Source organism: Ostrinia furnacalis, unplaced genomic scaffold (genome assembly GCF_004193835.3).
Source record: "Ostrinia furnacalis isolate ACB-3 unplaced genomic scaffold, ASM419383v2 OfSCF7395, whole genome shotgun sequence".
Classification (NCBI taxonomy): domain Eukaryota; kingdom Metazoa; phylum Arthropoda; class Insecta; order Lepidoptera; family Crambidae; genus Ostrinia; species Ostrinia furnacalis.
In genome coordinates, this window is record NW_021137634.1 from 463,543 (window position 1) to 489,542 (window position 26,000).

General features: G+C 36.5%; 3 protein-coding genes across 12 annotated transcripts in view; 1 reads left to right on the plus strand and 2 right to left on the minus strand.

Moving 5' to 3' along the window:
* Lpin (phosphatidate phosphatase LPIN) overlaps nucleotides 1–12,667 on the minus strand; it is a 39,897-nt gene extending 27,230 nt beyond the window's left edge. For 3 of the 9 annotated variants that reach the window (XR_003656842.1, XM_028320571.1, XM_028320577.1), the window contains exons 1-2: nucleotides 6,662–6,834; nucleotides 1,615–1,930 (exon numbers count right to left, since the gene is read on the minus strand). Coding sequence is in view for 8 of the 9 variants with exons in the window: in XM_028320571.1 (XP_028176372.1) it covers nucleotides 1,615–1,803 (189 nt within the window). In the remaining variant the exon portion in view is untranslated. Of the gene's footprint in view, nucleotides 1–1,614; nucleotides 1,931–6,661; nucleotides 6,857–12,505 lie in introns of those variants that run through there. The other 6 variants (XM_028320574.1, XM_028320573.1, XM_028320572.1 and 3 more) reach the window with 5 other exon arrangements.
* Nucleotides 12,668–13,147: 480 nt separating this feature from the next.
* Nucleotides 13,148–16,479, plus strand: RagC-D (Ras-related GTP binding C/D). The gene is made up of 8 exons (XM_028320570.1): nucleotides 13,148–13,315; nucleotides 13,401–13,543; nucleotides 13,629–13,857; nucleotides 14,275–14,370; nucleotides 14,481–14,699; nucleotides 14,784–14,926; nucleotides 15,013–15,161; nucleotides 16,162–16,479. The coding sequence occupies exons 1-8, from the start codon at nucleotides 13,313–13,315 to the stop codon at nucleotides 16,344–16,346; spliced, it is 1,167 nt and encodes a 388-aa protein (XP_028176371.1). The 5' UTR covers nucleotides 13,148–13,312; the 3' UTR covers nucleotides 16,347–16,479.
* Nucleotides 16,480–17,498: 1,019 nt separating this feature from the next.
* Nucleotides 17,499–23,539, minus strand: LOC114364391 (uncharacterized). Of its 2 annotated transcripts, XM_028320536.1 has the most exons (8): nucleotides 23,124–23,539; nucleotides 22,913–23,024; nucleotides 22,338–22,452; nucleotides 19,656–22,246; nucleotides 19,028–19,132; nucleotides 18,717–18,894; nucleotides 18,415–18,553; nucleotides 17,499–18,284 (listed from the first exon to the last, which is right to left on the minus strand). In XM_028320536.1, exons 1-8 carry the CDS (start codon nucleotides 23,138–23,140, stop codon nucleotides 17,549–17,551), a joined length of 3,993 nt encoding a protein of 1,330 aa, XP_028176337.1. In that variant the 5' UTR covers nucleotides 23,141–23,539; the 3' UTR covers nucleotides 17,499–17,548. The 2 variants fall into 2 exon arrangements, with proteins under 2 accessions (XP_028176337.1, XP_028176335.1); XM_028320534.1 differs by lacking the exon at nucleotides 23,124–23,539 and having other exon boundaries at nucleotides 22,913–23,091.
* Between the last annotated feature and the right edge of the window lie 2,461 nt (nucleotides 23,540–26,000).

Consider the following 26,000-nt stretch of genomic DNA (forward strand, 5'->3'; position numbering starts at 1 on the left):
TTTAACTTAATCATTTTTTATATTTAAACAAAGGATTGTTGTTTTGTTTTAAGTAGATGAATATGTATAAGTTATGCAACTGTAAAAACACTTATATCGTTATTAATACATTTTCGTCACCAATTACCATATTGTATAACCAGTTTGTCTCCTGATCATGGACTTTTTTTAGATTCAGAATATGGCCGCAATAAAAACATCATTCTATAAGAAAACCTTGACGCTTCCCTTTAATATAATTTGACAAAAATCAAGGTCATCGACATAGCTTTAAAATTTGCAAACTAAACTGGCAGTAGGCCAATACATGTCTCGCTAAATGAAAATTTTAAATACCTACTACGTCTCAAATTGCCCCTGTTTGAGACTGAATACTGTAGTGTGAAAATTGGACTCTGGACTAAGCTAAGAATATTTTGCTAGTTCGGGACTAATTTCTTTCATCATTTACCGCGATCGTATTGTATTCCAGCGGTTCCCGAAAGGTGGTCGGCGGAACCCTGGGGTTCCGTGGAAAGGCCACAAGGGTTCCGTAAAAAATATTATCCCACGTTTCGTGACCGACGTTGTTCGCACGCACCTGCTTGTTTACGCACAAGGGAGGGGCAGGGCGTGCGGGCGGAGTACGACGGGGGTTCCGCTAGGAAAAGTATAATCAATTAGGGTTCCTTGGCAAAATAAATTGGGAAACCCTGTTCTATTCAATGATGAAATCAGTCAAATGATCATGTATTTTGATCTATTGACGAGGTATAGACCATGGTAGAGCTGACATTGTTTCCCAGAAAACGCAATTCAATGCAACGCAATCCCTAACCAGTTTTTTCTATCTTGCCTTTTTCCTTAACCCAGAAATAATGCATTATTCGCTGGTAAATGAAAGTATAAAACTCCTCATTCGTGCATGAAATAACTCAAATAGAGACGTTAGTGTAGATAGACAGTGCCAAACTTCTAGTTAACACAAGTTAATTAATTATGCATGCAATATATTACTGAATGAATAAAGCCGATACCAGCAGCAGTATTATCAGTCAAATGATCATGTATTTTGATCTATTGACGAGGTATAGACCATGGTAGAGCTGACATTGTTTCCCAGAAAACGAAATTAGAAAAGTTAAATAGTTTCATCTATATTACTATACTATCTTTTGCTCGCGGTTTCACCCGCGTGAAATTTAGTATGTCACAGATCGTCATAAATTATAGCCTATTATGTTAATCTGGGTTATAAACAGTAATACTGTAAAGTTTCAACAAAATCCGTTCAGTAGTTTTTGCGTGAAAGAGTAACAAACATCCAGACATCCAAACATCCAGACATGACATCCAAACTTTCGCATTTATAATATTAGTAGGATTAATTCAATCCCTAATCAGCTTTAGCTTTCTTGCCTTTTTTCTTAACCCAGAAATAATGCGTTATTCGCTGGTAAATAAAACTCCTCATTCGTGCATGAAATAAATAGAGACGTTAGTGTAGATAGACAGTGCCAAACTTCTAGTTAACACAAGTTAATTAATTTATGCAATATATTACTGAATGAATAAAGCCGATACCAGCAGCAGTATTGAAAATGGATTGCATTTAATAAAATAAAATACACTTACCACTTTGAACCTGGAACGGAGCACGCCAAGCTTGCCGAAGCGCACGTGGAAAGGCGAGCACGTGAAACTACCATCAGGCTGCTCCACCACCACCACATCGATGGCGCCGGTCAACGTAGCCCCATTGATCTCGTTGTAGAAATCGCGGAAGTTCGCGATGAACTTGCCAATATAGTTCATAGAATACATGGCTAACACTTAATCACACTCCTTTGTACTAAGAAAATCCACTAAATTACAATTGTTGCTAATTTGTCTATCAGTTCATTCACTATACTACCCCATGTTAGCGGGTCGATGACACGTTCATTAAGTCCTGTAACAAAGAAATTTCACTGATAATTTTCCGCATTTAAATAATTTCTTGATTAGTTTAATCACGTAGCTCAAATGAATTATTGACGCTATAAATCCGATTAAGATCAATTTAATACACCTGAAAATCATATGTTCATCAAAATACCTTAAAATATGACCAAAATACAGGTACTAATGTACAAAATAAGGAACCATGCGACTAGCAAAACAATATGATAAATATTTGATCAAAACAAGTTTCAACTACTGAATGTAGAGACCAAAGATAGAAGGAAATCTCCAGCAATCAAAATATGTGGGTTAATGTGCGCATTATTTTGGTATCGGTTAGAAAAACAAGTGGCCACGTGCACTACAAATACATCTACATGTAGAGATAAGAAACATCCGATGATCACGATGAAGTAATTCATGGGCCGATTTTTATCGGTGTTATCAATAATATAAAGGCTTAGAACGTTAATCTCAATACTCCGACATAATATTTTGAAGAATTTAACTTCAATATCATACATAAATTAAAAACAATGATGAAATGTATTTTAGGATAGCGTGACCACGTTATGTGCACAGATATCACTTGAAATATTAGGTCGATGCACTACCAGGCACCAGGCGCAGGATGTTGCATAACATTGTATGGTTGAATCGAGCAAGATATAAATGTCTAACTAACTAAACGATTGCAAGAAACAGTAGCAATGCAGTTACTTCACATAGCAATATAGTGCTATTGATTTAATTGCAAGATACGGCTTGTAATTATTAATTGTATTAACACACACCGACCTAAGCGGTGCAAAATGTACTTGCCTAACAACGACATTCTGCCAGTTTTATTTTAAGGCAAGACAAGTGCTCTATAACCGAAATGGTAACATAATTCATTCACCCCAGATCATCTCACAGCCATGACATTGGAAAAAGCCACGAACAAAAAAGAGCACGCGGGCAAGGTGTGCGTAATGACTTGCTGTGAGGACTCTGTCCTGTGTGACTAAGAATCTATAAAGATATAACTAGTTTCTTAAACAAAGACATTTGGTACAAAAGTTTTATAAAAATAACCCAACATTCCATCCATAGTTTCCTGTAATCACTATAAATTGTATCGCTATGTTAATAAAAACTGCAGAAGATAAATTTTGTTTCGCTTAGTTAGTGCTCGAAAAAGGGAATATAACTCTTCTGTCTTCGATATACTTTAATAACATTATTATAACATAGCGCTGAGAGTTTGTAAATCACTTTAAAAATTGAAATTTGAAACGTTTCAGCAATGTATCAAGTTTATATTGCTCAATAATTGATAGATTTGATTTAGATATTCACCTCAACCTAAAATGCTAATTAAATATTCTTATTTCACGAGATAATAAGACATGTTTACAGCACGCGGTCTGCAAACTAGCCCGTAGCTAGATTAGATAACCTGACGGGTCAATAGTAATTGGAAGCACGTTTCTGAAACTATATGTCTGAGCTGCGATACAATTTGAAAGCTGAAAAATATAACCGAAAACTGAACCTCAAGGTTGATAACTATTTGCCAAACTAGTCTGAATTCTGATGCTCTACACTGCATTAAATTTCATTTTTCGAAGAAGGCACATTAACGTCTAAGGAGCTCTAATCCGAATATGTAATATGGTTCCTTCGAAGCTTTTTTGTTTTGCATAGGTACATGTAAGTAATGTACTTTCTATCAGATATGCTATCTTAGAATATTTTTTAAAACCGGTTCAATAACTTTCGGCCATTGCTCCTTTTGTATTAACTTTTGCTTTACTTTTTATAAAGTATCTGTCATATTAATTTTGTTTCAGCTACGTTAATTAGTAGGTATTACGTGTGCAATTAATTATGAAGACTCACATTTCATGTAACATACTTAAAAACATCAGTCTTACTGACATGACATCGTAATTAGGTCAAAATGTGGAAACTTTCCACAATGCACGGTCCTGCGCTGCCCGCATCCAGGCTCTTCCCGCGACCTTTACGAGATCGTCGGTCCACCTAGTAGGAGGCCTGCCCACGCTACGTCTTCCAGCCCGTGGTCGCCACTCGAGAACTTTTCTGCCCCAACGGCCATCGTCTCTACGAGCTATGTGCCCCGCCCACTGCCACTTGGTTTTAGCAATTCTGCGAGCTATGTCGCCTTCGAGCTGTCGGCTTCGAGCGTAAGCCTTGGAGGAGGCCTTTGTCCAGCAGTGGACGTCATTTGGCTGAAACGAACGAACGAACGAACGAACGAACGTGGAAACTTTAGTAAAATTCAATTATGAAAATTGTAATTGTCAAATTATGCTGTAACACTAAATAATATCATTTTTTCAATAATATACAGGGTGTCCCAGAATGGGTGAATCAAACTGCTAGGGGAGGTAGCTTTACTAATGTACTATCCCTAAAAAATATGGAAAAAAATTGAGTTCAGATTTAAAAAAAAAATAAAGTGCTCTAAACTCGAAATCTAGTCATTATTTTTAAAAGTTTGTATACAGATAAACGAAGCGATCATGTACAATTAATATTAGTAAGAAAAAAGTACAAATAAACTCCAAACGCAGCAATTACAGCCAGATACTTGGGCAAAGCTGATTTATTTTCACTTTTTCAAATATTTTTTTTGTTTCCTTATGAGCTTTATTTTTTTTTCATATTTTTTAGGGATAGTACATTAGTAGAGCTACCTTCCCTATCAGTTTGATTCACCCAATCTACACCCTGTATAAATGACTTCCGCTTCTGTCATCAGTAATTCGCCATTGCTTGAACTGTAACCCACATTTTATTGGGCTCATGCCAACAACCGCGATAATAATAAAATTCACCACATACTTTTTTTAAAGCTAACAAAACTTGCGAATCAATACTTTGATAGTAAATTGATACTGGCCAGTGTAAACACATAGAAACCTTATACACTGAGCCAGCTACTGAAGTGCGTCGAGCTACACGTTATTATGCACGTGTCTGGTCAAGAAACAACAACATAATCTAACAAACAAAACATTAGAAACAAAACAACACCGATTCCTTCGAAGTCGTAAACACGACGGGATATAGATGAATAATTTGCAGTTATTTGATAGTAACCATAAGTTAATTAACAATGACAATAGACTGAAGTGGACAACATACTGACCTTGAACTGTTATTGCAAAAACCAAACCCAATAAAAATTCCAACACAAATATGAGCGTATAAAAGAAAATCTAGATCTAGCCTGACACCAATAATTAGCTAACTGAATCAGTCAATCAATGTTTGTTCAACGTTATTAGTAGCTACGGATTTAGTTAAGATTGATTTAAGTTTTTGTTAAAAATTACTGTAGAGCAATATACATAAACAAAAATAATATGTTGTTATTGTTATGTTTAAGTTTTAAAATTCGCAGTGGTATTTCGAGTTCGGTAACATAACAACAGCAACAAATAAACCACTTACGTATTACGTAATATTTTTATACGTTTAGGTACCTACTTTTTAAAAATAGAAATGTCGAAGAAGTCCTCATAAGGTTAATCATGCAAACAGCGTATTGCCAGAGTGTTGTAAGTAAGTAATGTGTTCAAGTGTGATAGAACAGGTCCTTCCGCGGTGAACATACACGTCAAGGTGAAGATCGATTTTGTAGTCAATGCCGTCAATAAAGGAAGGAATAAGAACATAAATGTAGTTCAGAACATCTGCACAAAATTTATATTTTGTTCCATTTTCATAAAATATTTGTATGCATTATAAAATGAAGCTCAAATTAAGCCTTAAAGAGGCCCAAGTCAACAGCGAGACGACCCAGGACCGAGCTGGAGACGGAGACGCATGATACCAGACCCCAAATAAAATGGGAATGGGCCAGGCGAAGAAGATGAAATGAAGCTCAAAACACGACTAAGTTATTGGTAGAGTTTCAATATTTGGACCAAAAAACAGTCTTGTCTTGAATCTGATGTGGTATGTAGTGTAGAATCATGAATAATAACTTAAAAGACAATATATAATATTATGGACATTATTGCCTTTTTAGGCCGATCCGCACGCAATGATAGAGCCACAAAAATAGTAGAGCGGCCCATATTTGCAAGTTCCGAAGATAAAAAGTGACCCAATATTACAATAACGCACAAACAACAACAATGTTATTTTATTATAGTCTCACACAAATACAGTAATTTGAGCGTCTCACGCTGATCTTGTCATTTTAACTTTCTACGTGTTATTGTTTTGGATGGCTAGTTTATCAAATTCTTTCAGGGAAACGAAATTATGTCGTTGAGTCATATTGTTCATAGTCTAATCCAATTTATTCGATGACTCAAAATCCATTGAGAATATACTCACAACAAATTACAGACTACGAGTGGGATAACGAACAAACAAAAAACACTTCACCTAGTAAACATCCTAGTTAAAAATAAAAAGTAGGAACAACTAGATAATAAGGTAACGAAGTAACGCAATCAACCGTACAAAAGTGAAAACAAAACTGGTGCCTGTTTTTCTATTGTTGAAAAAGTTCTTCACATTATTAACTTTACAAGTATCAAGCAAGCACCTTCAATATTTTTATAGCCTAGAATGTAATGTTATTAAATTGGTGTGGCAACAGCTTTATTAATTGCAACAATATGTATGATCAACCCCTCGTTAGCAACTAGTCACTGGCCAACTGCACAATTCAAAGAACTTTACGTTAATTGATTTCCGTAGAATTTCCTACCTTTACAAAGAGCAGCTCGTTAATTTTTTCTTGTGCCAGACAAGAACAACAGTCTGCGGCACCAGAACTAGCCTTGTGTGATGATGGCAGTCTTTGACAACAATATACTTTTGTCAGCTGCAATCACGAAACCAACCAAGCACTAGGTGAGACTTCAACGCGTGTTATTCGCGTCGACTCTACCAATAAACTGTGTGAACTGTGGTAGAGAGCGTGCAAAACGACGATATCGCGGCCTGACGTTGGTGGCGTGACGTCGTGTCGTCAGACTGTATGTGTATGTGGATACATATACTCATACAGCAGTGACAGAGGTTACACACAACCACGTGCTCAGTTCGAGCCTGAGGCGCGAGCCCACATCCGCGAGGCCGACTGTACGACGATGGTCCGATACTCCGATCGCGCGGCATGGCGTGATGTCTGGTCACACCACTTGCGAAAGTTTCTTTTTACTTTACCTTAAATATAAAACTCGTCGTTTCGGATTAAGTTATAATGGGAGCTTGACTTTTATGTGCTTACATAACGCAGCACAAGGTGACTCTACCTATGTTACTATGAAAATAAACAAAAGATAAGTTAATTTCGATGTTTCAGTCTGATATTATGTGTTATCGTCACATTTTCTAACTGATTACAATAAAAGAATATGAACCGGATCTGAGTAAACATTTATTCCAATATCCTTTTGTTTAGGAGAACCGGATAATTAGTAATTTTATATTACTTGGAATTTATGTAATAATTTGTATTTTTAAAGAAAAAAGTACCCGTTACAGTAGAACATTGCTGGAGATATAGAGTCAATTTATGTCGTAAAGTAAAGAGTTGAGTATTTATAAATATATTTTTTTAGAAAATACATTTCTGCTCCTATCCTAACTAAACTATTGTTGACATTACTTTAGTTTGATAATTTGAAATGGATAAAAAATGTGCAAATAAGAGTCGAGGTGCAATAATCGTCTCTTATTCTGATATAAATAGGACCACTTGCTTTAATTAAAGATTTGTTATATCTAATTGAAGTTGTATTGCTACTGTGTTTATTAAAAGACTCAAAAATTCAATCTCATTAAACACTCTTATCTCGGTTAGTGTTTTAAAAACATCTATCGTCACAAAGACGACTAACAAGATCGATTGGATTCAACAAAAGGTATTGTTAATTTTCTTGAGGTCTTATTTTTTATTTATGGTACTAATTTAATTAGCAGTGTAACGCACCTTTTAAATATGAAATTACAATAAAACTAAACTACTTTATAGAATTACATCTACTGAAAATTTTCTAAACATGATAGCCGGAAATTCACCTTTTTATTCAGTCTGATTTTTTTTCTTATCTTGTTTTCGGTTGAAGTGGTTTAATATGCAGAGAATTAGTACTAAATTACATGGCTCTATTACCTAATTGTTTTTGTAAAACTAGGCTTGACACTTAGGTACGACTTGTTCATGGCAAAGTTCTTACTGTGGTAAACGAAAGACTGTTGGGACTGCCTATCCCAACTTAGGAGATAATGTTAATAAACCTATATCCGTATAAAGAACGATGTAAACCTATATAAAGATTTGAAATTTTCAGGAACTTTACTGGAGAATTTCTGAATGTTTGATCCTATGAAGGGTAATAAAATAATATGGTAACAAAATACAGCAGCCTTATTTGTCTAAGAATGGGTGTGTCGTGACGTAGTGTTTACGCCTCACAGATGTGATGGCGACGTTATACGACGTATTATTTAAGACCACCAAGGCCGCCTACCTAGCATCCAGTAAAAAATATTCTACTGACCCGATTTAAAACTTATGCATACAATGCTAAGCACTAAAATTGAACAATACATTCACTGAAAGTTGCGTGCGCGCATAAACAAACGTTATCGGTGAGATGGCCTTGTAGTTTTGCGCATAGCTTATTATGCTGTTGTAGGCATTGAAAAACAGAGCAAAACATGTTTTTCAAAATTTCAAGTGGGCATGTAAACAAATTCCATAATACCTAGATTATACATAGAGCAATAAGTTGATTATTTAACTTTTAACAACTACAATGTACAGCCCATTGGAAAAATGTTTAATTAATAAAATTTCTATTTTAATTACCTTGTAACGTTAACAAAATTAACCGAACAGTTTAGCTTAATTATTTAACTGAAGCAGTTGTAAAGTTTTAATTCTGAATTTTAATATTAAGCTTATACTCGTGCGTGCGTGACATAATGCATCATCTGCTTGCTAATATTGATAACTTACTGATATTAGTTGATAAGTTCGATCTCTTCTTCACATTCAGTTTCACCTTTGACTTTCAAAAAATACGCTTTAAATAATATTATAGTTTTAATAATATACTTTGTTAACAATAGTTAGCTATTTTCAGATATCTCGAGATTACATAGCAATTTTCATAAAACAAATAATGTGTAGACCGTAATTTATTTTATTAAAATTTCTATTATGTTTCTTGAGCTTGAAAATATCTAACAAAAGATAATTGAAGTTTGTAATCACATTTCTAAAAGTCAAAGGTGAATTTAATGCGCCGACTGTGAAGACGAGATCGTACTTTTCAGTAGTTATCGATATTTAGCAGGCAGATGATAGATAATATTATGTCATGAGTAAGTATCAGTATTTTTCAATTCAGAAATAAAACCTGCTTGCACGATAATAGGTAGGTTACTTTCAGCTGCTTCAGTAACTTAATTAAACTTAACTGTCGGATTAATTAAGACGTTATCTAAACTTCATAATATTTATGATAAGTATTAAATAAAATCACTAATTCTCGATAAACATATCAACCGGATATTGTAGAATATCGGAATGTAGGTGATTGATACACATATTTTATAACTTCAGTCAGCTCATGAACATACAGATTAGTCCGAAAAACAAAGGTGAATACCTACCTAGTGTAGCAAAAGAAAATAAGAAGGATTAGGCAGTATTGTTAGACGTAACTGGAAAACCTTAACAAAAAAAGTATAATATGGGATGGCTATTTCATTTAAATACTGTATTTAAATGACAAGAGTGCATAGACTTTAATTAACGACCTAGCTTGCATATACATATTGCATTTTGTGAAATGTATTAACCCGTATAAACAAAGGGCCGACAAAGGTGGCAGTTTCTTGCCCTTTACGCCAGAATGCAAAGAAAGAAAGATGGAGGCGAGAGAGACTTGTTTAAATCGGTTTCTTATCGAGACGAAGTTAAGAACTCCCTCCTGATGTTAGTTATTGAATTAGTTGCCCTCCTGAAGTATCTATAAAGTTAAACTTCAGTAATTTGAAGAGAAATAGAAATATTGTTTTGAAACCTTGAGTAGACTAACGAATTTATCGTTGCGACACGCGTTGCAAGTGTTGCTTGCTAGTTACAGGTGCTAATATGTTATCGTAAGGTGACTGACACATATTAATTATGTTTGTATTTAAAGATAATTCACTTTATAAGGGGAAGAGACATGGAAAGTCATAAGGCAGAAGAATTAATATTCAATACTAGCTGACCCGGCGAACTTCGTACCGCCTTAGCGTAGAGATTTTCTTAATATTTTTTTCCGTAAGAACCATCCTTGGACTTCCACAAACATTAAAAAAAAAGAATTATCGAAATCGGTTCAGCCGTTCACACGTGATGCCGTGACAACGCTAAACGGGTTTCATTTTTATATATATAGATAAGATACGATAAGGTCACGTTCAAGACAAAGACAATTTTTTTTTATCCACAACGAGGAAGCTCTTGGCCTGTATCTCACCTGATGGTAAGTGACGATCAGGCCGAAGGTGGAAGCGAGCTTCACCCGGAATCCTCAACCACGGAGGAACTGGCTATCTTACCTCTAACTGCCGGAACACAACACTGCTGTTAACATTGTTGTTATGGCGACAGACTTAGGTAAGATGGTGGTAGCTAGCCAGGCGGACTTAGAACAAGCCCTACCACCAACCAAACCGAACAGAAAATTCTGCCCCCACTGGGAATCGAACCCGGGACCTCTGCGTCTGAAGCAGGTGGTCTTACCACTAGAGCACAGAGGCGGTTCAATGTGTTCTATGTCTATCACAATGAGTTCTATGTCTTTATAAGTGTAGTTAGACAGAGAAGCTTTGAGCCAGAAAAGTGTACTTATTTTAGTTGGGCAGCTTTAGGAAAGTTGCGTTATATCCTCGCCCTCTCGTGCTAAACGGACTTTGGCGCCCCATGGCCCCTTACGTTGGCTGTTTGTTTAATCGTTCGTTCGTTCGTTCGTTTCAGCCAAATGACGTCCACTGCTGGACAAAGGCCTCCTCCAAGGTTTTCCACAATGCACGGTCCTGAACTGCACGCTGCTGCGGTTTGTTTAATAATACAATTTAACTACATAAAAATGAATGTGCAATTGCGAAAATTGCAATACAGGAAAAAGCGACGCAACAACTAAGCGAGTCATTATAGATAGCGAGGGGTCGCTCGGCGCGTGAGCGCGTTATAGAGGGACGAGATAATGTCACCGCTTCGCAAGTTAACTGAGTAAAAATGGACGAAATGCTTATTTACTTTGAATTCGTATTGAATGAACCTACTTTATTTTGTTTGATACATTTTGGAACAATTCGTATTGAACCCATTTTCGGCGCATTTAAACTAAAAACCATTCCTAAGACAAGAAAACTATAAAAAACACTGTTTTCTAAAGTTTGGATGATTTTATTAATACTGTACACTTTTCAAACTTTATCTCTCCAGATGAGAATTATTTTCAAAGAAATTAAGAATAGGAGAATAATGAACACACATGATAGTGATTAATAATACAATATAAAAAGGTACCTAGGTACTTTTGCTTTCTTATTTTTNCGCTTTCTTATTTAAACAGGAATAATAAATCTGTAAATAGTTGATGGTCCTACCAGTATAACTTATCTACTATTTTAATATTTAATTTTGTATGTAAGTACCTACAAAGAATGAGACTCAATAGATTTATTGTACTCAATCACATTGGAGGTAAATTTATCTATTTATACTTTTGCACATAATACAGTGGCGGACTTAATGCCAGGTGGCATTCTCTGCCAGTCTCCCAGTGAATCTTTCTATAATTCAGACATAATTAATTTAATTTCTTTTTTTAAGAGGTCAGTCAATCTTTAAAGTTAATTTTTTGTAAGTATGTAAACAAAATCCTTACATAGGTACATATTTTATTTTATATACCAACAGCAGGTTAAATAATAAGATCTATGAATATGAAAGAAAAGGACCTAAATGTATCAACTAAGTGACACACCAATAATTTCATTACTAGATATACCTACATAAAAATCTTATAAGATTCGATTTCACAATTTATATCTCTATGATCAAGCATAGGGTGATAGGATGCCATATTCCTACTGTAGGAAATAACAGTTTTAGATAAAAAGATTCTAGCTAGAATTAGGGGAAATCTGCATCAAGGTTAAGTCCAAAAAATCTATTTATATTATTATTATTTCTCGTAGCCTTTGGATTTAACATTTTTATAATTTTGTTTTTAGGTGCTAGTAAATGGTTTTTATTGTTGGTGATTAACGTAATATTAAGTTAATTCAGGTTCTACATCAAAATTACAGGACTTATAGGCTGAGGGAATGATGATGTTAACAAATTTAGTCACTTCAGTAAAATTGTACCTACATTTAGAAAAATATATTGATTCAAAAAAGTAGACAAGTCAATCAAATCTAAGTTTTTTAGAACTAAAACTTAAAAGTACAGTGAAACAAAGGCAAGATTCGAGAAATTAGAAAACATTCCAATATAATTATAGTAAATGAATATGTATTTTTGTTTACTCACCAACTTCGATTTCTTCCTGGTGGACGAGGATTTCGGAATAAAATTAAAATAATTCAATTCCTGTGTACCTGCTGCAAATAATTACTTTATTTTTCGATTTTATCTGATGCAGGATGTTGGTTCATTTTTCCATTGATTTATTTGATTGATGAATGAATGAATGATAGCCACACGTCATGTCAAAGGCAGAGATAGAGACAGGCAGAGAGTTGTTAACAAAGAGTAATCACCGTCTCGAAATTTAACAACTACGATCAATGATTTATTTTGGGTTTATCATTAATTTGAAATACTTTGAGCATACGGCTAGCTTTTTTCTCAATGCTTACTTAATAATTACAGAAAAAGAATACCTAAACTAAAAACGTTATCGTCGCGTTATTTCCAATAGTTACTAGAACGTTGAGGAGGCTTATTATCTTATTAATTTTGTTTGAGAACGTTGAAAGTTCACAAATACAATTTTTAAATAAAAGTCAAGGGTCACTCACTCACGACTCACGTGGTGCTAGCACTGCTAGCCAAGTTCCTACTCTTACTACTTCTTATAAACTCTCTGAACAAATGACATTTTTATCTGACAGCTAATTTGACATTTTTAAAATGTTTATTAATTTCACTCATTCTTCATTCATTAATTATTTTTCATCTGTGTTTTTCATTGTCCCTTCTCCGTTGTGTTGTCGTGATAAAATAATAAGTTTTAACTTGGAAACAAATGTTCATTTTTATTTTTGTAACTCCCTAGCTCATTATTTTGCTACCTTTGTTTCAGATAATGTGAATTTGTAACATATAAATTAAAAAATGGTAAGCTACAATATTTAATTTTCATAGTGCTATCTATCAACATGATGTGACCTAATGAATTGGTACATAATTTAATGTGATTCAGAGTTATCAGGACGAGGCTAATTGCTACGTGGGATCATTCCCTAAGGACTTCAGCTATGGACCTTTGGAACAGAATGGTGATGGCGATAACACGTCATTGCAGGAGGATCGTAAACCTCGGATACTTTTGATGGGGCTACGAAGGTAGCAAATTTAGATATTAAATTATTACGTTATTATTAAATATATTTTGTACTTAATATAAATGTATTCTTCGTAAATTTTTCAGGTCGGGAAAATCATCCATACAAAAAGTGGTTTTCCATAAGATGTCACCCAATGAGACCCTATTTTTGGAATCTACTAATAAAATAGTGAAAGATGACATTAACAACAGCAGCTTCGTACAGTTTCAAATTTGGGACTTTCCAGGACAAATAGACTTTTTCGACCCATCATTTGAATCTGAATCTATATTTGGTGGATGTGGAGCATTAGTATTTGTCATTGATGCTCAGGTAATTAATTTTACTGCACAAATTAATTATGCAAGCAGATAATTGATAGGTCCTGTTTACCACTTCAGATGGTAATGGAAAGTTACAATTTGAAAGTTTTCGCCACATATTTACTGATTATGATTATCTGACCAAACAGTCTGGCTCATAAAGTCATTCATTAGTGTAGTGTTGAATGTTGATATTATACAGCAAATTATAGTTGTAAATATGTATAGTATAGTCTTTAACAATGTTAACTGTTATTAGTCTTATCAAAAGCATTTATACATTATGCCATTTACAGCTTCATTCCCAGGATTTGTGAAATAGGAAAGAGGATAAATTTACCAGAATTTTTTGCTTATTAACCAGCACCTAATTAATGTAATGTTAATTTGCACTAATTAAAATTAATTATTCTCATTTCTCTTTTAGGATGATTACCAAGAAGCATTGGATAAATTACAACTTACTGTTACAAAGGCATATCGTGTGAATAATAATATTAAGTTTGAAGTGTTCATTCACAAGGTATGAAACATTATTATTATTTACATATTTTGATTATGAAAGTGATGAATTTTCTTATTGGAATAAAGTATTATAGTGATGTAACTAAATAGAAATCGACTGTATTACAGGTTGATGGTCTAAATGATGACTACAAGATGGAATCACAAAGGGATATACATCATCGGGCCACTGAGGACCTTGCAGAGGCTGGCTTAGAGCAAGTGCATCTGTCGTTCCACTTAACTTCTATATACGATCATTCTATATTTGAAGCATTCAGTAAAGTGGTGCAAAAACTAATACCTCAACTTCCAACACTTGAAAATCTTCTAAATATTCTCATTTCGGTAAGTACAAAAGTATTTTCCTTCTTGTTATGAAAAATATCTTTTTTATGGGTGTTTTATTAATTCGTCTTGTTTTCCTTTCAGAATTCTGGTATAGAAAAAGCATTCCTTTTTGATGTAGTATCAAAAATTTATATAGCAACTGACAGCTCACCAGTGGACATGCAAAGTTATGAGCTCTGCTGTGATATGATTGATGTGGTCATAGATATTTCTTGCATCTATGGGTAAATATTTTAAAGTATAGCCAGTTTGATAAAAATGATTTTTGCTGCTGTAACTATAAATAATTTTGTTTTTTTTTTATTTACAGTATGGTGGATGAGACTGAGGCAAATACTTTCAACAATCAGAGTTCCAGCCTCATTAAACTTAATAATGGCACTGTTCTTTATTTGCGGGAAGTCAACAAATTCTTGGCCCTAGTCTGTATATTGCGTGAAGAAAACTTTCAGAAACAAGGTAAATATTATTATAGCCTGACCAGGAACATAAAAACCCTGGCATAGAGGCGCCTCAATTGAATTTGATAGTGCAAAACTGAGTACAGTCGTACCTGTGTTAAATTAATAGGCTAACTTTATGTATCAGGATTACGGGCTAATTTGATATTTTCATAAATTAACGAAAAAATATTATTATAGGTAACCTGGTTTAAATAAATTAAATGAAACCATCAATCGAGCTAGTAGGATTTAGTTTATTATTCATCAATAATCAAATTCAGAACTTGAATATTCAACTACAATGTCTGCTCATGAACGCATCAAACTCGGTACTTCTTTCACAATTCCATAAAATTCAACACTTAGAAAGTGACAAAAAACTTTAAAATAGGTAGTTGAAACAAACCACAGCTAATTTTCATAATGGACTGTACTATGTATACGATAATTTGATAAACATGTCAGTCAATTTGACAACCTTTGTCGGAAACATTATTCAATGAAAATATTGTCCGAACCCTTAGTATTTCTCTTCGACAAATACTTTAACACATTGTGAACCACTTTTCTTTCACGACTTTAAAAAGATTTTAGCAATTTTATTCACAAAATCAATTGCACACATTTAAAATATAGTTTGTTTACACTTTGACAGCAATAGACTGACATGCAAGGTGACAAGTCAATGAAGTTTTCAGTTACTGTTGCCATTAAAAGAAATTAGTACCATTAGTTTTCCGCAACATGGCGAGGGTTTTTATGTTCCTGGTCGGGCTATACATTTATTTATGGTATTGGCTTGATCAAAGATAATAAATAACTTTCTTTTTTTAAATTAACTATGATGGGTGACCACTGAATTTATCTGAAATGACAAATTGGTGTGACTACCAGCTAGACATCACTGTATCCCACATCAATCTGTATTGCTTCTTCTTCTCCTCTATGGCTATTGTGTTTCCACATTCAATCTGTATTGTGTTGATAAGTAAACATAATAATAAATCCTTTTCCAGGTGTGATAGACTACAATTTCCTCTGTTTCCGTGATGCCATCACGCAAGTGTTTGAGCTACGAAACAAATGTCAAAACGCCATCGCTATGTCGAGGGCTACCTCTGGCACTCCCGAGCCTGTCCCCAACGGCGCGGCAGACTCAGTGGAGAGCGCGTCAGACAGATCACAGGTTCAGTTACCATAGCATAAAATATCTTGTAACATACCCATATCTTACGCCTGTAGTTATGTGATTACTTAATAGAAATCATTTATGTACATTTATATTGTTTAAATAATTAATAATAAAGTATATAACTATGTTTTTAATATGTCTATTCTTGTACTTTAATTATATCCTTTAGAGTTGAAACAGCTACAACTACCTCCATTACATAAGGACTTCTATATTTATTATAAAATAAATAAATTTTAATATAACTATTTATTTGTATTACTTGGACTATTCTCAAATAAAGGTATTTCGTTAGGTATAGGTCCAGATAACACAACCATTTTTGTGACACAATTTGATACACACACGCGACGCATAAGTCCACTTGTGGCGTATTCCACTATTCCCCGTTGACAATCCCCGTCAACGGAGATTAGTGAACTTTTTGTTCACTATTCCCCGTTAACACCAATTGGAGCTTATAATGTTAAAAATAAAATCCTAATATAACGGGGAATAGTGAACAAAAAGTTCACTAATCCCCGTTGACGGGGATTGTCAACGGGGAGTAGTGGAATAAGCCACGCTTGTGTACGCAGAGTTAGCGCCGCGTAGCCGCAGTCATGAGCAGGCGAAAGTTGAGACGGATGAATCAACACAAGCAAAAATAATGTTTATAATTTGTAAACGCTCACTGCGCTGTGGACGCCGTCGCCGTTGCATTTAGCAAACAGCACTTTGACAGCACTTAGTTGTAGCAAGTGAAGGCACGGTGTGAAGGTATTCTATATTTTTGAACTAGATCTTTCTGTGCTTACAACGAGTTTACTGCGTAAAAAAATTGTCATTAAATGTATAACAGTTGTACAGCGCCCCTAGCGGCTACTTTCAAGAACTAAAATCTTCATAGATTTTTTTGACGTAGGTGCCGAGCACACCTAAAGGCTATATTTCACCGGGACACCATGGCGGCGCAACCAGTCGCCGCTACCAATAAAATGTATACAGCTCTATAGAGTTATTCACCTGGTGTCCGTTTGGTTGCGCAAAGCTGTATACATTCCGGTGAAATATAGCCCTAACGTAAACTACTAATGGTAAGCACACAGTGTAAGTAAATACGTGTTCCCCTCAACTTTCACTGCGAGACATTACGATTTGGCATTGGAAAAAATACAAGAATGAATTTATATAATAACTTTAATACGAGTATTAAAATATAAATCTACAAATCATATAAGACGAGTATCGTAATACAAATTACTAGAGGACGGTTTTCTACATTTACAAGCATAATCGCTAGCCGTGACCGACGTGGCCGACGCGGAGGGCGCGGTGCGGAAGGGGGGGCGGAGGGGCTTGGAGGCGGCGGCCACGAGGCGGTCCGCGCTGCCGCACGGCTCGGCCGGCCGCAGTCGCCGCGCGCGCTCCACCCGCGCCCGCTCCACGCGCTGCGCGTGCGCCACGCTCGCCTGCAGACCCGCGATGCTCTCCGTCCGCGCCGGCAACCGCTCCAAACTGTTCGACACCTCCCCCACCTCGGCCGTGTCCGTGTCCACGATCTCCTTGTGGTCCAATATCATCCCGATGTTCAACTTCAGATTCGCCGACCCGTCCCTGAATATCAAGTACACGGTCGCTTGGTCCAACACCTTCAGCGAGAAGCTCTCGTTTATCTTGAGAGCCTTCATTTTTATCTGGAACGGCTTGAACTTTTGGGTTAATTTCTTGCTTTTTTCCTTTATGAAGTTGTCGAACTCGATCGCCAGCATCTCCTCGTTGTCGGGGCGGGCCTTGTTGTCTCCCGGCCCGCCGAGCTTGACTATGTCGGGGTCCTTGTGCGACATTTGCGTGTCGATCATGACTTGCTGCAGGACCGGTGGATCGTTTAACGTGTGCCATTTCCAGTGCGAAACGGGACCTATCGCTCGATCTAACACCACTCCTTCTGTTTGGTTATATTTCAACCTGCAACAATAGGAAATCTGGTATAAGTCAAAGAAGCAAGATTTTCGTGGAATATAAATCCAAGAAGGGTCATAATGATCTTGTGAGAATTTATCGTTTGCTATTTGTTAGTGTAAAACTACATACGTACCTAATTTTCCCACTATGATCGAAGACTACGCCATTGCCGAGGTAGTCGAAGGTTGCAAGGATGGTGATAGGTCGGGAACGGCCGCGCTCGTCGGGCTCTCCACTGCTGTACACCACATATCTTTGCTGTGCGTTTGTTTCTGTAAAAAAGGTCTTGCTATTAGTCAACTTTCTATTAATTATAATTATGTTATTTTATGCGTGCAATAAATAATTCAGCTTTGGGTATTACCGCGCTTACCATTTCGTGGTAGATTAATTTCACTAAAACACGTATCTGTAATGTGGCACATAACAAATTACCTTCAGCGTCATAATAGTCCAGTGCCAGTCTACCGTTTTTATAATACCAGCGTCCGCGTCCGTTATCATCAAACTCTGCTAGTTTCTCGCCAGTGTCATAAAACATTAATCGCTTATTTTTGTTATGTTCAAACCAGTCGAACTCTGGTTGTGCAGGCCGCATGCGATACACGTTCATCTGAAAATTTTATAAATCTCCTGTTACGCTCCAACTAAAGATAATGTGAACTACCTGAAAGAGTCCACTATCCAACATAGAATAAGTAATTAATACCAAACAAAGTACAGTAATAAGCCCCATGACCCATTACCTTGCGCACCACTTTCTCTGTGGGAAGCATTGTCCAGCCTTTATCTATAAATGACCGATCAGATAAAGCGTAGCGAATAATACCTTTAGGAACCTCTTGCTCAACCTGTAATAAGTAAAAAATGTAAGCTATTGTTACTGCTGCTATAAGCTGTATGCTTCTCATAGCGCATTCTAATCCTTTCTGGAATGTTTCACGACCTCTACATCTACGTTTTCGTCCGTTCAGTCTTTAACTTTTTACACTTACAGCTTCACTTTTTTTGCTCCTAGACATTCCGGTATAGCAAGAAAAGGCAATAAAACAAAATACCGTATTAACAATACAAAAAACTAACAAAATAAATGGCTCCGAAATAAACAATCAAAATCTATTCAATTTTATCGAAATCTTGACATTGTCATGTAAGCCGGACAATAAATTAGAATCTTCAAATTCAAAACAGATGTCAAGTCACAGCTTTTAAAAAAATAAAGTTAAATAAGTATTTACTCTCTGTAAAGAAGTCAATCTTTGAATCAAAAAATTAGAGTGAAGTAATCGGCTACTACAAAATATGTGTCTTGTAAGGTAAGCCTATTTTGGATCAATTTCCAAAAGTAATAGAAATACAATCTTATTTACTTACCCCTTTACTCCCCTTTGTAGGTGCTACAGGCTTCTTTGGGATGGGTACTTCAATTTCATCGGGTACCACTTTAACCGGTTCCGGCTCGGCTTTTTCAGGTACACTCGCAATTTCTTCTTTAACACTTGTTTTAAATAATAAGGGCGCCACTTCTTCTTCCAGATGTTTTTCAGTCAAAGGAGGCTTGTATTTAAATATTTTCTGTCCTATAATAATATCTGCCATTTTGTCGTCATCTTGCCGTTTATTGGCTATGCTCTCGAGGTCTAATTCAATATCAGAGTCTCTACATACTAAGCAATTTTTATCTTTAGCTTTATTATGACCCTTGTGACGATAAAGCAAACGAGTAACATCTAACTCTTTCTTAAGAAGTCTTTGTCTTTCGCCTTGGGTATTCTGTTTTAATTTGACTAACTGTAAAATTAAGTCGTCCCCCGATTTATTTCTGACCTTTATTTGTTTTATATTTAATTCCTTAGTTGTGGGTTTTTCTTGCCTTTTCTCAGGTTTAGCAGGCTCTGGTTCTGATTGTTGTTTCTTTTGGGCTTTTAATTTTGCCGCCGCGGCATTTGCTTTCATTTGGGCGTTTTCTTGTGCTATCTTTTCTGCTGCTTCTTTAGCTCTTCTCTCTTCCTCTTCTTTTTGCTGCTTCCTTTGTTTCTGCAATTCTTCTCTTTCTTTAGCCTGTTCCGCTAATAATTTCCTAAAATCATCAACTGGGGCAGCATCAGCTTTAGGTTTTGCCGGTTCTTTAGGTTCTTTGACTTCTTCCTTAACTTCTGGCTTTTTAGGCTCTTTCTTATTTTTATCTTCCGTTTTATCTTTTTCTTTAATTTCTTTTTCCTTTTTAGGTTCTTTTTCTTTAACTATTGGCTCTGGTTTCTCTTTCTTGGGTTTTTCTACTTCTTCTTTCACTTTGGGTGGTTTTTCTTCTTTCGGTGGTTTTTCTTTTGGTTTCTCAGGCGAAGGTTCTTTTATTGGTTTTGGTTTTTCTTCGTCTTTTTTTTTAGTTTCTATCGGTGTAGTCTTTTTCTCTGGTGGAATTTCTTTAACTTTACTCGCAGTTTCTGAAACTGGTTTCTTTTGTACTGAATCGGGCTTTTCTTTGGGTTTTTCAGGAATTTTCTTGTGTTCTTCTTTACCCGATTTTTTTTGTTCGTCTTTCGCCGACTTCTTATGTTCTTGTTTCGTTGACTTGTCACGTTCTTCTTTAGCACGTTTTTTTGCTTCTTCTTCTGCAAGCTTTTTGGCTTTCTCTTCTTCTAGCCGATTTTTTTCTTCTTCAGCTAACCTAATTTTTTCTTCTTCATCTAATCTCTTTTTTTCTTCTGCAAGTCTTTTCGCTTCCTCTTCAGCCAGTCTCTTTTCTTCTGCTTCGCGCGAGAGTCTTGCTGTTTCAGCTTGGATCCGCTTTTCTTCGCGGGCCTTTCTTCTTCTCTCTTGTTCCTCCTGCTTTTTTCGACGTTCTTCTTCCTGTTTCATTTGCTCTTCTTCAGCTCGAGCTTGCAACATGTCTTGGGTATTTTTTATTAACTCTGAGGAACTAATACGTTTCTTAGGAGGTCGTATATCTTCAGCTTTCTCTTTAAGAAATAAATAACCAAAGCCCTCCTTTACATAGTCATCATCTGCAAAACCCGGTATGGACCGCAGAAGAGCATTATCAGATTTGTATTTTCCAGGCGAAATACCAGTAAGTTCTTTTGAAGACAGGTCAGTTGAAGATTTAAGAACATCTTCGGATTTATATCTTGCAGACTTCCTTTCCAATATTTTATAAGGTTTTTTCAAAGAACTATCTGACATTGATTGGAAAGGGTCATCTAATTTATATTTGCCAGTTGGTGTCATAGAAAGTTTCTTTAAAGACTGATCTGTTATCGATTTTCTGGTAGCAAAGCCTTCGCGAGCAGTTCTTAAGCCTTCGCGAGCAGTTTTAAAGTCTTCACGAGCAGTTTTTAAGCCTTCACGAGCAGTATCAAAGTCTTCACGAAGAGTTTCCAGAAAAGATACGCTCTCATCCGGTATGTACGTGAGGTCCTGATGAGACCTTGAAATATAATAATGTCTTTTTTTATCGGGACCAAAATAGTCTTGTTCTGAAAATTCTGCGAATGTTGCATGTTTTTTTACTTTAGGATAATTCGGATGTGAATGGTACGAGCGATCTGACAGAGTTCTCGTGGATCCTGTTCTTAAAGTTTCTGAATAAAACAGATCACCAACTTCTGGTTCTCGTAAAGATATTGGGGAATTGTGATGTAAATTTTGAATGTCGATGTCCGAATATGTTCGGCCTTTTTTAAAGACTGCAGACTTTTCGGTAATAACTACATCTTTCAACAGGCGATGAATTTTAGAAAGCCACTTTGTAATATGGCTCTTAGCTTTTTTTGTATCATCCCTACCAGTTACGAACTTCTTTACTACTTCATCACATTCCTGGCACGGACTGCGAGTGGCTTTCCTTCGACAGTGGTCACATATTCCCATTATATCATTTCTGTTTATGATAGGTATACTTTTCAATAGTCTTTTGGCATTCTCAATAATATGCCTGCAGCGTGGACAGCTTATTTTGTTTTCATCTGAAATAAAACATTATTTTGGACTGAAGAATCTCAACTAAAATTCGTTTAATTATACGTAGCTAATCTAAAGATGAAAGTGAACGTATACCGAAAGTTGGCATTATATCTGCCGAAAGTATTTCAGCGTCTTTTGTGTTATGAAGTATAAATATGTCTTCAGAAGTGCTTGTTGCAGATTGGGCGATATATTGTCTCGGATTGACCTGGTTTAAGGAAAACAAATATTTGGAATTAATATTGACAACAGCATTATAAACAGTATATCGTATAATACTCATACTCCCTAAGGCCCAGAACAGACGGTGAAACGCAACTGCAACGAAACTGCAACTTTGTGATTCTGATGAATGAAACTGAAACTGAAAGTTTCAAACTGGTCGCGTCGTGTGTGGTCTCTCAACGGACGCTATGGCAGAAACTAAGATGCAACTCAAAAGTAACTAGCAGTTGCAGTTTCGTTGCAGTTGCGTTTCACCGTCTGTTCTGGGCCTAAGACAATCTTGACTGTTTGTCTAACGCTTGAGGCGTTGTTATTCCGGTACGCAAACCACCAAACGTCCGTCGAGTTTTGGGTGTCTGTCATACTTGGTAGGTACTCATAAAAAGCTAAAAAGCCGATCTTTAAAATCATATTCAGTGATACGTAAATTTAAATTAACTCACATGATCTGTTCGAGACGTTCGTCGATAAATGATTAAGCCTGCATCACTCAGGTCCACGACTTTTTGATAATCCATGTGTTCTTCGAAACACGGGCATCGAAAAACATGTTCCCTGTAATGGTTATTACACATTAAATGGTCAGCTTGTGATAGTTAAATATTCAGGAAACACTTTGAAGTAGCTAGGTATACATGACACTGGCATACTTACCCACCTTGTGACCCCATAATTCCTTCTCAAAAAATAATATATCCAGTAAAATAAAATGCTTACATACAAAAACACACATCATACAAAATATTCCGTATGTCAAACTGACATGATACATCATAGCTGACAAAATAGCTGATTTATTTGTTTTTCTATCTGTAGATAGATACTGTAATAGCTTACTTCTAGGTCTGCACACATTTTTTTTGTCTACGACCAACGGCGTGCCCAGTTTCTGGCCCAGAGTGCCCCCTATGATCTAAGGGGGAGCAATTCAGATTGTTAAGATAGGGTCTTCAACTCTTTAGTAATTCCAAGAGACAGCTGCCCTTCCCTGCCTGTTTACACACCTGAACCCATCAATAACGAAAATGACGATGTAGTAGTGGTGACTCTACAACTCCAAATGGGTTAGCTTAGAGTTCACAGATTTGTATCAGATAATTTGCGTAAAAGAATCAATTCGAAAATAATGAAAATACTAAGTGTACTTACAACCCGGTCGAGTTCTCCCTCTCACTCACCCGCACATCTACATGTGCATGTGGATTGAGTGGTCCTTGCTTCAATCTTAACAAAAATCGAGGAAGTTTTACTTAAAATATGTTAAAACATTGCGATGAAGTTTACAAATTTGTTAAACCTAAGATAAAAATGTTATGGCCAATAAATAGGAGCACTCATACCGCACGCTTTAAGAAAACGTCAACATGTTTATTTCAGAAAATAAAGCCTTTCCCCTTCTTTTTATAGTATTGAAAAATTGTTAAGAATATGTTAAAACTATTAACAAATTCANAAATATATTGACAAAATTTTCTTTTGATATAATGATTCGATTTTCTTTTATGTTCAGGTTATTAATCATACCATTTCCATTCAGTCCCGTCAAGCTGCTCAAATGCCTCGTCAATGTGTCGTCCCATAGGCGCCTGTAAAAATTATATTATTACTATCAAAAGAGCTTACTATGGATGGGCCTCATAAGAAGTTCACTCAACGGGCGAAGGAGCGGGCTATGCTCGGAGTTTCCCTGCGTGATCGAATCGGAAATGAGGAGATCCGCAGTAGAACCAAAGTGACCGATATGGCCCGCAGAATTGCTAAAATCAACTGGTAGTAGACGGGGCACATAGCTCGCAGAGAGAAAAAAGTTCTCGAGTGGCGACCACAGTCCGGAAGACGTAGTGTGGCAGGCTTCGAAGAGCTTGTGAAAGTCGCGGGAAGTGCCAGGATGCAGACAGCGTAAGACCAGGCGCTGTGGAAATCCTTAGAGGAGGCCTTTGTCCAGCAGTAGACGTCTTTGGGCTGAACCGAATGAAATTTTCAGAAGGCGCTGGATGCAGACCGCTACCAATCGCGCGACATGGAAATCATTGGTGGAGGCCTATGTTCAGCAGTGGACGTCCTGTGGCTGAAATGATGATGAATGGAAACATTATTGTACCTCTCATCATCCTTACACCCCCTCTGTATCAAGTCAATCTTCCTCTTCAACACATCACTACCCTCCCTCGGTTTCTTTCCTGGCATCAGGTTAGGGTGGCCTGTCTTGGCCACCATGGGAACAGTCCTGAACAGCACCATGAACGCCACCAGCACGGAAATGAGGAAGAGGATCCCGAGGCAGGCTATGCAGGTGTATTCTGAGCTGACGATCTTCTTTAAGCTGGAAGAAAGAGGTTACAAACTTATTACGCCCGTATTCACAAACGATGCTTGCTTAAGTGAAGCAGCAAATCGAACGCACAGCGTTTAATAGAGCTCTGTGATTGGTTCGTGTGTCACCCTGAGATGCGCACTGTGAGACCTCATAGTAATGTTTGAAATACTTACGCACACGAGACGCATGAGCAAGTATCTTCTGAACGCTTATTCTGATTGTCACCCTACAATAAAAACATAATAAATTGTAGTAAAAATAGTAATCAGAATTATTATTTTTATTAATAAAGTATGTCTTACTTACCCAAAACCACCAACTATCCTTTTTGTCTCCTTGAAATGGCTGTAACAAATAAATAAACAATAGTAACTAAAAATAATCAATAAGCTTTCTCAAAGTCCATTATTTGAAAATTCAACTGTCTCTACATTGGGCCAGACGGGTTGAGGAAGCATTCATGTTCACATTCGTACCTTAGTTGCCTTACGACATCCACGGGAAAAGTTCTATTCTACTCTCCTAAAACTACAAGGCCACGGAGCTATATTTGACCGATTTATGGCACACTTACTATTTTCTTCTGACTTATTTTTCGTATGCATCAGAATGGTACATGGGACAAGGGACGTGGGACAGTTACAAGCCATCACGATGTGAAATAACACTCTGAGCCTACGCGCAGACCACCGACTTTTAGTTGGCCGAAAGTTGGGTCGGGCTGTTAATCAGTATGGATATGGAAAGTGCACTTACACCGATTTGTTATCGGTCGATTCTTCATACAAATTAAAATCGGGCTCAACTATCGGCCTACTAAAATACGGTGGTCTGGGTCTAGGCTAAACAAGCTTCGTTTGTGAATACGGGCGTAAAAGTCGGTGATCGCGCCTATGTTAATAATAAAATCCCTTCACGGCAGACAAATACAATTAATGCGACTTATGAAGCATATGTAGTCGCAATCCTCAAGTGAGGGACCGAGGAAGAAGATGAAGCATATGTGACTCACAATGCTCTGGCTCCTCTCGTTGTAGTCCTTCAGCCTCTGCTCGTGCGCCACCTTGTACTGCACGCTGCGCTTGTTCTTCTCCGAACTGCTGGAGTCACAGGATCTCTACCAAAAATAAAATAAAACAACAGTTGCGGCTGTCTGAAGTTCAGGCTGAAGAAGTGTCTTACGGACCGTTCAAATCAGATATTTTAGGAAGGAC